General features: G+C 41.8%; 1 protein-coding gene across 1 annotated transcript; it reads right to left on the bottom strand.

Annotated features, from left to right (window-relative positions):
- Positions 1–2,881: 2,881 nt before the first annotated feature.
- On the bottom strand, positions 2,882–4,849 carry LOC148037485 (uncharacterized). Its single transcript, XM_087677113.1, has one exon. The coding sequence runs from the start codon at positions 4,427–4,429 to the stop codon at positions 2,882–2,884; it is 1,548 nt and encodes a 515-aa protein (XP_087533239.1). The 5' UTR covers positions 4,430–4,849.
- Positions 4,850–14,835: the final 9,986 nt, after the last annotated feature.

Raw genomic sequence — 14,835 nt, 5'->3', positions numbered from 1 at the left:
TAGTTGATAATTATGAACATAAAACTTTACTGTTATTTTTTTCAATTTATGAAAAAAGATAAAAGCTGAGATTAAGCTTATGCTAAGTTGACTAAGCATATGCTAGGTGAAGGCTTAGGCTAGGATCAAGTGAGAGTACATGTAGGCTATGCTTACGATAGGTATATACAAAGTGAACTAAGGCTAAAGCTTATGCTAGGCAAAGACATACAAGGCTACGATCAAGTGATACTAAGTGTAGTTATGCTTACGATATGTGTAATTAGGGAAATCTTTGCTTAGCTATGCTTATGCCTAAAGTAGACATAAGCTAGACATAGGCTAGGTTAAGCTAGAATCCAAATTAGTTTTAATTGATTTAAATCTATCTTATGTGTAAAGAAGATATAGGCCAGACATAGGCTAAAGTAGACATAGGCCTTAAGAAATGTGTAAGAGTAATAGCCTCGCTTATGCTTAAACTATGCATAGGCTAGAGAAACATAAAGGTTTCTCTAGGCTTCACAACAACATACAAAAATCTCCCCCTTCATCTATCTTTCTCTCATTCTTAATCTCCCTCCCTCTCTTTTCATCTCTTTGTCTCCCTACCTTCATGTCTCTCTCTATCTTTTTCTCTCTTACCTTCTCCCTCCCTCCCTCCCTCCCTCTCTTCCTCTCTTTCCATCTCTTCCCCCTGATTCTCTCCCTCCCTCTCTTGGTAGAGAGAGAGAGAGAGAGAGAGAGAGAGAGAGAGAGAGAGAGAGAGAGAGAGAGAGAGAGAGAGCACTCCATTGTAAGAGGTCAAGAGCACTCCTTTCTCAGTAGAAAGACATGGTGTAACATTATAGTTAACGAGGATTATTGGCATAGTTACCAAATGGATCTACACCATATTTTATCTAAGGTTGAGAGAGAGACAAAGAGACAGAGAGAGAAGCAAACACCTCTCTCCCTTCCTCCCTCCCTCCCTCCCTCTGTCTCTCTCTCTTTCTCTCTTTTCCCTCTCTCTCTCTCTCTCTCTCTCTCTCTCTCTCTCTCTCTCTCTCCATACATGACATGTTCAAAAGGATAAGGGGAAAGGGAGATGGGACTCATCTCAAGGCCTGATGCTATATGGGCTCCCTTTATGCTCGTTAGGGGAGTCTTGAACTAAAAAATGGATCTTCTAAGGAATGCAATGTCACAATAATATCCTCTAAAAGGGGGGCCACAAATTTCTTTTTGCAAACAAGCTCCAAATTTGTCGGAGTTTAAGAATCGAGATTCTAGTCATTATGATCTTTTGAGTGACATATGGAATGATAGGGTTTGAAAGTTGGACAACAAAGTTATACCAAAGATTCCCTTTGGCCTAGGGAATATTATTGTAACTTTGTTTTTCCACTTCTAAATCCTATCAATCCATATATGACCCAAAGATTCCCTTTGGCCTAGGGAATATTATTGTAACTTTGTTTTTCCACTTCTAAATCCTATCAATCCATATATGACCCAAATGATCTTGATTGAGTAGAACCTAAATCCTAAAACTCTAACAAATTTGGAGCTTGTTTGCAAAAATTGTGATGTGCCTCCCTTTTTAGGGGATATTCTAACATGGTATTCCTTAGAAAATTTGAATTCCAAACTCCCCTACTGTCTCTATGCTCCTTTGCGCTCTCTCTCTCTCTCTCTCTCTCTCTCTGTGTGTGGATATTTTATTGCAGCATTTGACTTTGTGTTTTTTTCCCCAAGCTTTGCATCGCTACATTCGCGATGCTCATAGGAACACAAAAAGCTAATAGTGATGCTTTTCTATGTTGTTATTAGCATTGCAAAAAGCATTATTAATAGCCTTAATATATTTGCAATGCCATAAAAAGTGTTAGGTTAGGACCATCAATATATCTTGTTTTCCTTATCATGATTAGCAATGTAATTTGTTAATCTAATCTATGTACTGAGGAAGGTATTTGTATGAAAATAGTATCCTCAAGTATAAACTAACTATATAAGTTATCAATGTAATCCATTTTCCTATGTTAAATGCACATAAATCATTAGTTAGTACATTTCAAACATGGTGTGTAAATTGCATTCATGCACACCTTAGTAAATGTTATAGATTGCAAAGAATAATAATTGAATATAGTGTTATACATTGTACTAGCTTTGTGACAAGCTAAAACATTTTATCGATGGAACTATTATAGCATTATAAATTGCACTATCTTTGTAGGAAGCTTAAAAATGTTATTGATGGAACTAGAATTATCTTACAAATTTGTATGGATTTTAGATTGATTATAGAGTCACACATTGTGCTATATCTATGCCAAGCTAAGAATCTATCTTATGGGACCAGAATCTTGTTGTTTGATAGATATTACACTAGAGTTGTTGGTATGGTTTGGATTACTATTTTACCGGTTGTAAGCACTTAAGTATCGGTCTACATAACCTATTTGTTTGGATGATGTATGTAAGCACTTAAGTATCGGTCTACATAACCTATTTGTTTGGATTGTTTGGATGATGTATGTAAGCACTTAAGTATCGGTCTACATAACCTATTTGTTTGGATGATGTATGTATGCTTGACCACACATGCTCTATTTTTTAACCTTGGTCCCACAAGTGCAATCCCAAATGCTTTCGCGTAGAGAATGAATCTCGAGTGCGTACAGTGTGGAGAATGAGAGAAGTTAGTGAGGTGCAAGTTGCAACACGAACACAAGTGTCATCTTGTTTCAATTGTTTGAAAATGGAAAACATATTTTGAAAATTGGGAGATATTAATTAGATATGAATAACTGAATCGATGCAATCATAAAATTTGGGGTCAGCTACAAAAACAATTTTCATTTGCTGTCGCGATTAAAAATTTAGGTTTTGTACAGAGCGCTAAAACTCATGACATTTACAACAGATAACGGGGCCAGGCGCCTTGAATGGAATGCAAGAGTGCATGCATGCTGCGGTCATGAGGCGTGATCACAGGTTGTGAATCTGCAGGCACAGCAGCAGCAGTTGAATCAGTACTCGGGATAGAACTGCAGGAGAGTAGCCACATCTTGATGCAGCCATCCAAATCGCCGGAGTAGAGGAGAACATAACTCGTGGAAGTAATATTCTTCGTGCCCAGATCATGATTATGATCGTCATTACCATGCACATAATGATGTGTTTTGGCCGGGAACCCCAGCGTGGCGCAGGCGCGGAGGCTCTTCACGGGGGCCGCATGGGCGCCGTGGCCGGCCAGGACTGCGATGCATTGGTGGCCGGCACCTCCCATACTAGTGTTCTCTGACCACAGGCGTATAGTCTTATCAGCCGAGCCGCTGAGCAGGAGAAATTGATCAACATCAGAGTCGGCCTGCTGGCGCAGCTGCACCAATTCCAGGCATAGCACGGCTTTCTTATGGCCGTGAGGCAGCGTCTCCTGGAGCTCCATCCTGAAGCTGCAGCTGGCGCCTGAATCGTGTCCCACATGATTCTTATGGTGAAGCTTGCAGTTGGATGACCAAAGCATGATTCGCCCATCCGAGCTGCCTGAGTAGAGCCTGATGCAGCAGCTGCGGCCCGACGATTGTGATCGGCGAGCTAGAGCCAGTGCATTGACGGCCGCAGAGTGGCCCTGCAGCGCAACCACCAAGGCGTGCCGGTTGTCCCGGAGCTTACGGCGGCTCCAGACCTTGATGGTCTCGTCGGCGGAGGCTGTGAATAGGAGGCCTAGGCCGCCGGAGGAGCTGCAGCTGGGGTGGTCGTCGAGTGCGAGCATGGCGTTGATGGCATCGTCATGAGCTTTGAAGGACTCAAGGCAGGCCATGTTGCGGATGCTCCACACTTTGACGCTCTTGTCCCAGGACGCCGAGTAGAGGAGGCCGTCGCCGGCGGAGCTGAAGGCGAGCGCGCTGATGGCGTCCGCGTGCTCCATCCATGGCCGGAAATGGTGGCGCCGGACTTGCGCGTACTTCCGGCCCCACGCCCAGTTCTTGAGATACTCGGCTCGGCTCGGCAGGCTGCCCGCGAACTGCAACCGGCCCGCCGGCGCAGAAGCGGACAGCAGCTGATGATGTGTATTTCCTAGCCTATATAGCCGAATCTTATTGTCTCTGTATGCAGCGGCCACCCACTCCCCTGACACAGCCATCGCGCTAGCCTCCTCCTTAAGCTTGCGCGGCCGGCCTTTCTTCGACAACTTGACCGGGGCTGCCGTCGTCCCGCCACCTGCGCTGCTGATACAGCTCAAGTCGACCTGATCCCACACCTTCATGCCCCCATCGGGCCCTTGGCAGAGGCTATGCAGCCTGTCGCCGCCGGCCGTAGCCAGGCTGATCACTGGCCCTCCCACCGCTGCCTGCGCAACAGCTACTGCATAGGCACTGCAGCACGACGTTGCAAGGGCGCCAGTCTCACCACCACCTTCTACTTTCTGGACAGAACGAGTTTCCTTGCCAGGGGGCATTAAAAACTTCCTGCAGATATAGTGATGACGGTCTAATTCAGAATGGTGGGTATTCTTTAGGGCAGCCCGTGCTGCAGTGCAGGCTGTGGAATCTCACCAGTCTGGCGCAGCTAATCGATCTTTTTTCTCCATCTACACACTATGCCCTCGAAGCTCCTTGCAGCTTAATTAGGAATTAATGTAAGAGATAGGCTATGGCTGAGCTTTTACTCCACGGCGAATTACTTTAGTGCCATTGCATGTTTATATATTGCAGCTGATCAGCAGCTGCTGGGTTTATATAGAGAGCGCAGCCAATTCGACTAATTTCTTTTCTTTTGAGTACTCGACTGTACAAAATCGGAGATCAAATCTGCAGATCTGATCGACTGCGTGACGAGTGCTTTCTCCCTGCAATTCCTGCATCCCTTCGTCCTGACTCTTCACACGTGGCACTGCGATCCGAGCTTTGGAAACTCATAATTCGGAAACAGAGATCTTGTATCGCAGGTGTTGCCCACCCAGTCTCAGAAGTTAGCAGCCCAGGCTCCGGACCTTCAAATCTCCACGTATTAATTATGCCTTACGTTTGACTAAAGCATTCGCTGCGCCACCAATAGAATTACTTAGGTAGCTATTTATATGTAAAGGCTATCTCGATAGTGATATGGAAATTCATAAATGCCACCAACGCTATGTAAAGGCTATCTCGGTTGTCATATGGAAATTAATAAAGGTGACCAATGCTATCGCGTCAACTCTACAACCAGTATGTAGGAGTATCATTTTGCTTTTTCTCTTTTCCCTTTTCTAAAGAGAGAAAGAGAGCGTGTGATTATGTATTAATTTTAAAAAGAAAAGAAAACATAGTCATGGCTAGGTCCCCCCAAACTCATCACGAAAAAGTAGCAAAGTAGCAAAGTTCATACCTCACACGAGGTAATAACAAAAGACTCGTGAGAACAATAGAATAATAGGCTCAACTCTTGTGAAACGACTGCCCTCCTATTGACATGCAAAGAAGGCTCGTAAGGTCAAGTAGATGAGTGAGGTAAATCCCAAGGTCTTCATGAAGAGGTATAGGAAAAGAGGACAAAACAAGAAGAACATACTTAAGATCTACAAATACTAATGAAATCCCTTAGACTTGTTTCTATCTTAAGGTATATATATCATCTTGTAGCTCAAACCATATCCCAAAAAGGAAACCATGTATATTGTATGAGCATCTCCTCATTACCCTAGTCATCCTCACAAACATAAGTGTTTCTCTTCATCTTTCGTCTCGCACTTAAGTTCCATATCAATCACAACCTTCATCCCCATGATATTGGAGAGTTGTCGTTCATCCCTATGAAATTGGAGAGTTCTAGCCTTGTCTTTTTGTATTGCCCCTTAACAAAATATCCACTAGAGGAGAGTTCTTCTTGAGAATAAATTGTTTGTAATGCCGCTAATTGTCTTTCTATCCAGCTGCTATTCCTACTCTAGAGTTCCATCACGTGAAGTAGGAGGGAAGTTCTCATGAGCTTTAGTTAATTGCACACTAAGGATCACATGCTACATACAATAGACCTCACACTTTTCGTTCATGACCAAGATGATGGTTCACATGGGGGCTCTCGAGTTTTCTTCACACGGGTCTGGTCTTCCTCCAACAATCACTCTCTTACCTCCCTAGCCACCTCTCAAGAAAAAGTGTATATTGGAACCTCTTCAGATACATGGAGGAGGGTTCCTCTCTTCCATGAATCTACCATGTTCCATCATGCTAGAGCTCAACGACAACATATGTTGAGTCCTGCAAAATCAATCGACCAAGTGTTTGAAGATTTTTAAAAACTCATATTGAAGCTTGTAGGAATGGTCACTAAAATTGTCACCATCTATGGCTGCAAGACTCAAGTAGTCTCTAAATTAACTAGCATGGCCATCCTCAATACAAAGCTTAGCCCATCAAGCGCCTCTTTAGTTCACAACAAGGATATGGAGGTCAATTGCACACTAAGGATCACATGCTACGTACAGTAGATGTCACACTTTCCGTTCATGACCAAGATGATGGTTCACATGGGGGCTCTTGAGTTTTCTTCACACAGGGTCTTCTCTTCCTCCAACAATCACTCTCTTACCTCCCTAGCCACCTCTCAAGAAAAAGTGTATGTTGGAACCTCTTTAGATACATGGAGGAGGGATCCTCTCTTCCATGAATCTGCCATGTTCCATCATGCTAGAGCTCAACCACAACATATGTCAAGTCCTGCAAAATCAATCGACCAAGTGTTTGAAGATTTTTAAAAACTCATATTGAAACTTGTAGGAATGGTCGCTAAAATTGTTACCATCTATGGCTGCAAGACTCAAGTAGTCTCTAAATTAACTAGCATGGCCATCCTCAATACAAAGCTTAGCCCATCCAGCGCCTCTTTAGTTCACTACAAGGATATGGAGGTATAGCGACGGCGCTTTCCGACGTAAAATAGTGGCGTCGCTATTAGCGACAGTGGTCAGACGAAAAAAATGTGGGGCTGAAACTCGAGCGCGTTATTTTGCGCGAGTACACAAAAGAGAGAGCGAACTTCATCTTGCATTTGAGAGGGAGAGGGAGAGAAAGAGAGAAAGAGGGAGAATGAAAGCTTCTCACCGTAGAGATAGAGAGTTGTTATGGTGGTCATAGTTGTGATTGTAGTACTAGTACTAGTAGTAGTAATAGTAGTTTTGTTGTTTGTTGTTGTAGTAGTTTTTTTTCTTTTCTTTTTTATTTTTGTTTAGTTTTCTTGTTTTTTTTGTAGTAGTAGTAGTAGTAGTAGTTTTTTCTTCTTTTCTTGTTTATTGTAGTAGTAGTAGTAGTAGTAGTAGTAGTAGTAGTAGTAGTAGTAGTTGTTGTTGTTGTTGTTGTTGTTGTTGTTGTTTTTTCTTCTTTTCTTGTTTATTATAGTGGTAGTGGTAGTGGTGGTGGTATTCGTGGTCGTAGACATAGTCGTAGTCATGGTTGTAGTAGTAGTAATGGTTTTCTTGTTTGTTGTTGTTGTTGTAGTAATAGTTTGTTTTTGTTTTCTTGTTTATTGTTGTCTAGTTTTCTTATTTTTGTTGTTGTTGTAGTAGTGATAGTAGTAGTAGTTTTTTCTTCTTCTTTTGTTTGTTGTTGTTATTGTAGTAGTAGTAGGAGTAGTAGTGGTGGCGGTGGTGGTAGAGAGAGAGTGATATGTTTTGTTAAAGAAAATGAGAGAGGGGGAGGAAGAGAAAAAGAAAGAAGGAATGAGAGAGAGGGAATAAACATATAGTACAATAAAGAAAGAGAAAAAGAGATAGAGATGAAATGAGAGGAGATAACGAATGGATAAAAAACAAAGAGAGAGTGGTGGCAAGGTCCGGTGCAATACCACGAGATGGGGAACACTTCAACGTACATTAATTTGTGGGTGGGTGGGTGGAGACTTTACATACATTAATTTTTACTGAGTTACAAGAGAAGAAATCCCTTCTCAAACAATTTAAGAAAGAAAAAAAGAATGATAACAAAAACAAATTGTTTGTCATAACATAGACAAAATGGAAAATGATGAAGGTCATGATGTTCAAGATTGCGAGGCGTATCTTAATCACTGTGTCCCATGTCCTTGCTCTCAATGTAAGTTGGCAATTAGACGAAAACGTCGATTGTCTATAGAACACGTACGACGCTTTGGCAAGTTTCAATCTGGGATCATTGATCAGATGATCTTGGATTTTGAACAAATGGTAAGAAAAGTTAATATCAATCATGCATTGTACTCACAAGCTGATTGAATACCATATACAAAAAGATTGGGAGTGGCTAGCAAATTTTCTATCCAGGGAGGTGACGTCTCGTCCCAAGGAGGAGTACACCCTTTGTGGGCAATTAGAAGAGTTCGTGGGCGTATGATAGATGGAGTGTCTGAGCCAATCCATCACTTGGAAGGTACTACCCAATCTATATCGTCAATACTAGAGGAGACAGACAGCCTTCGAGACTTGCCTACAATCTTGGAGTCTGAGATGGAGGCAATGATCAATGCGCTAATTCCTATGGATGTCGAGACTTCTAATCCACTTAGAGAGGAAGCATCCATACCATTATATGATGGGTGCTGAGTATCTCACCTGAAGACACTGCTTGCACTCCTAAGTGTGCAAGCAAAATACAGGTGGAGCGTTGTGAGTGTGACCAAGCTGATCAAGCCTATCTTATACGTACGCTTCATTGATTTATTTTCGGCACTATCATTAAAAATATTTGTGGTGTTTCAAGGTGTTTTATGATTTTTTTCAAGTTAATGAATTATCATATATTACCACTTACAAATACCATGCCTGAGTCTCCTGATGATGTACGACATGTTTTACGAAAGCTTGGCATGGACTACAAAAGTATCCATGCATGTATCAACGATTGCATACTGTTTTGAGTAGAATATGAGACTATGGAGACATATCCAAAGTGTGGTTCTCACACGTATCAATAGGACTTGCAAAGAAAAACCATCCGTTAAAAAGTTCTTAGATACTTTCTGCTTGTCCCCTGCATAAACCACATGTGTCATATATTCTGCATGGCGAGCTTGACAATGTGGCATGCACAGAATAGGTCCATACATGGAGTTCAATGAATATCAATGGATTCACGTGCATGGAGCCACATTGACTCTACCTTCCCAGGCTTTGCCCGAGAGCCAAGGAATCTTCGGCTCGGTCTTGCAATGGATGGCATGAACTCATTCCGTCTGCACTTAACTTCTTACAGTGTGTGGCTTATAGTCCTTGTCAACTACAATATCCCTCCCTAGCTTTCTACGAACAAAGGATATCTCATCCTTAGCTTACTCATTCCCAATCACCACTACAAAGTCAAAAATATGGACGTGTATCTTCATCCATTAGTCGATGAGCTTAAGATTTTGTGGAAGGAGGGGGTCACCGTGTAAGATATGAGCAAGCACGATGGTCGACGTTCCGCCAATATTCGAGCCATTCTCATGTGGATGATGCATGACTTTCTGGGATTCAGAGAGTGCTGGAGTAAGTAGGCTTCCATTCTCTTTGGTAATATTTGTCATAGCTCGTTCAAGTTTGTATTCACTGGATAGAGGTATTGGGACAGATCTGGTTACCTCACGTTATCATGCATGTCCATTGTGCAGGCCACAGTTAGAATCTCAAAGGTCACGAACGATGAAAAATATGGTATATCAAGGAACACACCGCTATCTTGCTAGAGGGCCATGAGGGAAGGTTTTCTTGGACGACCTCCAACACGTATGAATGCCCAAAGCTGGTACAAGCTGAAAATGGTCAACACGAGTCACATCTAAACAAAATGCGTCGGTTCTCATTTTTCTATGAGTTTCCATATTGGACCCACTTATAGATCAACCACTTGTTGGATCCCATGCATATTTTCAAGAATGTGGACAGCTTGCTATGGAACCACATCACATGAAAGAGAGACACTATAGGGGCACTAATGGATTTGAAGGAGGTAGACAAGATGGAGGTGCTTTGGTCCCTGTCGAGTGCGGATGGTCACTTGCAACTACCTTGCGCTCCTTGGGTTTTTTCCGTTAAAGAAGAGCACATGGCTCGCTAGGTACTAGTAAGCTAGGAAAGATTGAGAGGAAGCATGATCTGAATTTTAACATAGTACGCACCATTGACCGATTAGATATCTCGAGGGCATGGAGGAGATGCGGCGGTTTATGTCAACGCGATGGTTGCATGGAGCTTTGACCGCAACATCTCATGAAGGGGCAGAGGTCTCAATCGAGGAGTGGGAATTCTCGAGGGGATGTAGTCCAAAGGTGATGACATGTTTAGGGTTTGTTGTATCTATATTTTATATGCAACAACTAATTGAGTATTTCAATGTACAATACAAAATATATAGTACAGTGTGGTCACACGGACGGCATTTTCGTGCGGAGCATATTAACAAAATACGCTCCACAAGAGACTGTGGTATCATGGCAAGGTTCGAGAAAGAGAGCCAACGGTGAGCAATGGATCTAGACACAATTATAGATGAGATGAAGTATTTTGGGAACTTGCAAAGTATTGTTACGATGGATTACAGTAGCTTTTCCATGATACTATTTGATGTGCAGTGGTTCAAAGTGGTACTTGAAGGAGCTGGAGCAGCAGTTAGATGAGGTCTATCTAGATTTCTCAAAATAGATTCCGATAAAAAATGGATGGATTTACGCAACATCTTTCTACTGCTAGCCCATTGTGAATAGATGCATGAACTCTTTTTTTTTTAAATTGTATTACGACATGGTACATGTCAGAATAGTTAAATCTCTTGTGTACATGATTGTGAATAGGTAATCTTCTATCCAAACCCCTGACAATCTCAATGGTGGTATGTTATACCTTCAACTCCACGAAGTGCAAAAGTCTATGATCAAAGTGATGTTTTGAGCATAGATGAGGACAATATGCAAATAGAGGGGTCGATATTGCAAGGGGTGGAGGCCACCGAAAGCTTGGAGCATGTAGAGGAGCCAACATTGGGTAATAATGATGAAAATATAGGAGTCTAAGAATTCTTTAAGAACGAGGTGGACTCATACTTTTGTGGTGACATGTCTATCAACCTTTCAGTGTATGCGGAGTTGTGTTAGGAGATTAATATGGGACCATAGGATACTTCATACTTGGAGCATCCACCTACTCAATTTGTTAACGAATTGCTTATAAGGGTACATAAGATATGCATTTTAAGTAATATCATTTTTTAAAGATTTATATTACCGTGCTTTGTATGATTTAAATTGATACTTAGATCATCAGGATGAGTTGAGGGATCAGCGATGAGGAGCTATAGGAGAACTTCACACGCATATCTCCAGATCAGATGGTGAGATTCATAGACATGATAGACTAGGAGTTGTCTTGGACACCATCAAGCCACTCTAATAGATCTACTTTAACGTGATCTGATACTTCAGTTTTGAGTAGATGAGGTCAATGCTCCAGGCTTGGGCTAGACGGAGGGAGTGCTTCAAGGAGATGCTACAAAGATCTGGATGCAGTGAGCTCATAACTGGCTCGCGATATAGGTGCTACTCCTCGCTCTTGTGGCGGTTCCAGAGAGCGTGGCTCTGGTGGTTGTTGTGGAGGTACAGAAGTGATGTCTCCGTCTTGCTGTTCTACTAAAGTTGCGTCACCTCTAGGATTTGTCACACTTGTGGGGATGTCTACTCCACTCACTCCATCTTTTGCTCAGCCATCCGCAGGTGGCACCCCTATGGGTGCTACTCTGACGATAGATACTACTGTGGTCGGTATACCAGATGTACAAGGGTCTTCTGGATATGCCCAGGAGCGTGGTCACAGGTGGAAGAGGACCCATCTTAGGCATACCCCAGAGGGGTATGCCTACCTTGCAGATGATAGGTCAGGAGATATCATCATGAATGATGAGGGGAGGAGGGTCATGGCTCACATGTGAGAGTTCTGCCAACAAGTATTTCGGCACAACGTCTTGGATCATTGAAAAAACATACTGGAGGGGAGCAATGACTACATAGTAGCATCCTTGCATGAGGAGTTTCCAATACCACCCACAACAGATAGGTTTTCTATGGGATGGATGATGAAGTGCATGCGTACATATATGTCACACACACGATCGGATGCATGCAAGGCACTCAAGAGTGGGGCTGCAAAGCCTGAGTGGCAAGACACGGACGACTGACGCCGACTCAAGGAGGAGGCTACAGATTCTCCAGGGCATTGAAGACAGTAGCGCGAGACGATGAGGGCACGACTAGAGGCTAGAGTGGTCCATCATCTTGGGAGTGGCAGCCACAGGACATATTTTGAGGACTTTGTAAGTTTTTTCTAATTTTTTCTTGCTTATTTTTTTTCAATATCATTTGTACTGACAATCGTGTTTCTAACAGTTGTATTTTATTTTCTTTGTAGCACTCCATTACAAATCGTGATCTGATTGGTCTTGAGACTTGATATGCAGAGAGACATAGTCTCACTGTATTGATTGACCGATTGTATGGACGTGGCAGCCCTATAAGTCACTCATCTTTCTTGTCAGTAGTTACTATGTTTAATCAGAATGCATTATTGTATAGTGGACTTATATGTAGTTGTTTCTTTTTTTGTAGAGCCCATTCGATGCTCGTTTTGCGGTGGGACGAGGTTTCGGATAGCGATGATCTATAGCTCGCTCTTGGATCCCTGGAGCTCACACACCCTTCTTTTTAGGTCACATGATCTATGTAGACATTTTCTATGTAGTAGTGATATCTTGCCATGATTGTACCAGTTGCCTTCATTATGCGATCATGTATTTATTTTATGTATTAGTGTTATAATTTAAGTATCACAAAATTTTTTCCATGTTACCGTCGCTATTAGCGTCGCAAATTTATTGTACGCGTCGTTATTAGCGTCGCAAAGCATCATTATCAACGTTGTTATTTGCATTGATATCAGTGTCACAAATGCGACACTGATACTGACGCAAATAACAATGTTGATAATGATGCTAATATTGACTATTCTATGGCGTCGCCAATAATAATGCTTTTTGCAACGATGGGGGAAATTTTTTTAATTAACATTTTCGTCACTTTTAATGTCGATATAAGGCCTATGTCTTGTAGTGGTCGCAGTTGAACCTCATCAATAGGCTTGGAAGACGACGGCCTCACTATCCAAGTCCGGTTCCCACCTCACTCACAACAGTTGGCTTTTTATTTCTGTCCATAACTATACATATCTTTGCACAAGAGTGCATTCAATTTAATGAGATCGCCGTAGACTACCAATTTAATGGCAACATTAAGGCAATGGGTTTATACCTAAGGAAGCCTTAAAATCCTCGATCTCCTAATAAGCCCATAAAAAATTTATGGTCAAGAGGCATAACTCTAATGTCCCAAAGACTATCACACCTAGAGTTTTCATAGAGTGGATGATAATCCACATGAGAACATATGTCAATTAAGCAACAAATTCCTTATAGTCTCTCTATGTCAATTCATGATCTCAAAAAGGGCACTTAGCTTATGATAAGTTGATTTGATCATATTTCCTAGTTTGGTGGTGGATCGGGGGAAGGGGAGGGGGGTGAATATAGTTTTTCAATCCAAGCATTTTCCCTACACATAAATGAAAAGTCGATTGAGTTTCCATCTAGCTCCTTAGGACAAACCATACATTCATGGCCTATAGATTCTATTTCCCTTAAACACCACACAAACACTACCCACTTTCTATTCCAAAGAGGTTGCCTTTGCATTAATCCAAACAACATTTTGGAGAATATAAAGAACAAGGATAAAGTTTGTGACGTTTCGCGTGTCCCCCCCCCACCCAACATGAAATCTTTTGACCTTAAAGATGTGTTGCTATGAGCTCGGACTTTGGCAAAATCTCTCGCAAGAAGGAACTTTTATGCTACCCCTATTCGAACCATGGATTTTCCTATTCGAAGAGAGTTAAGGTCAATCTTTAGATGGTAAATTGAAATTGCGGCCACGTCGAAATTGTCAATAATGCTCCTAATTGTCAAACCAACAACAACCACAACCCTCACCCTACAAATCTCAATCAAGGAGCTCAATTGCATTGCTTCAAATGTAACCCGTTAGACCATTTTAGGGCTTAGTATCCCGTTTGTATAAATAATGCTAATCCTCCTCAAAACCCTCCCATATATGAGGTAGCTTCAAGAATAAAGAGTGAGAGCAAGGAGTAGGACAAGGGACAAGTGTTCGTGCCTATTTTTTTACTAGATTAGAAGAAGGAGAGGATCTTGCTCTCTATGAAGAATCACAAAGAGAAATTATTCATACGGCCAATAATAATCATGAGCTGGAATGCCAATTCACTATCCTACAAATACTTGCAAAGTACCAAGGTAAACCTTTTTGAATTCTCATTGATTGTGGTGCTACTCATTCATTTATGTCTCCTAAATGCATTATGAAACTGCATCTAGATCTTGAACCTACTCCAAAACTCATAGTTGAACTAGAAAATGAGAAAGAAGTGAACTCAAATCAAATTGTCAGAAACATTGAATTACACTTAGGATATTAATATACTAGGGCAGAATTTAGGGTTCTATACTTGGGTACCTAAAATTATCTTCAAAGCATGGATTAATTAAGTACTGACTCTTCAGACATGGCACCACGACCCGAGCTTTGCAAATTCATAATTCGGAAATAGAGATCTTGTATCTTTAAATCTGCATATAAAACGCTTGAGCTGCGAGGGCCGTCAACGTCGTATCTCAGGTGTTGTCCACCCAGTCTTAGAAGTTAGAAGCCCAGGCCCCAGACCTTCAAACCTCCACGTATTATTATGCCTTACGTTTGACTACAGCTTTCGCTGCGCCACCAATTGAACTACTTAGGTAGCTATTTATATGTAAAGGC

This window comes from Lygodium microphyllum, chromosome 4 (genome assembly GCF_053477565.2).
Source record: "Lygodium microphyllum isolate KBCC chromosome 4, Lygodium_microphyllum_v1.1.10, whole genome shotgun sequence".
Lineage (NCBI taxonomy): Eukaryota > Viridiplantae > Streptophyta > Polypodiopsida > Schizaeales > Lygodiaceae > Lygodium > Lygodium microphyllum.
This window is presented reverse-complemented; position numbering and strand designations above follow the sequence as displayed.

What these genes read in the sequence shown, in the direction of transcription:
- LOC148037485 (XM_087677113.1), bottom strand. Translation starts at nt 4,429, where the DNA reads ATGCCCCCTGGCAAGGAAACTCGTTCTGTCCAGAAAGTAGAAGGTGGT.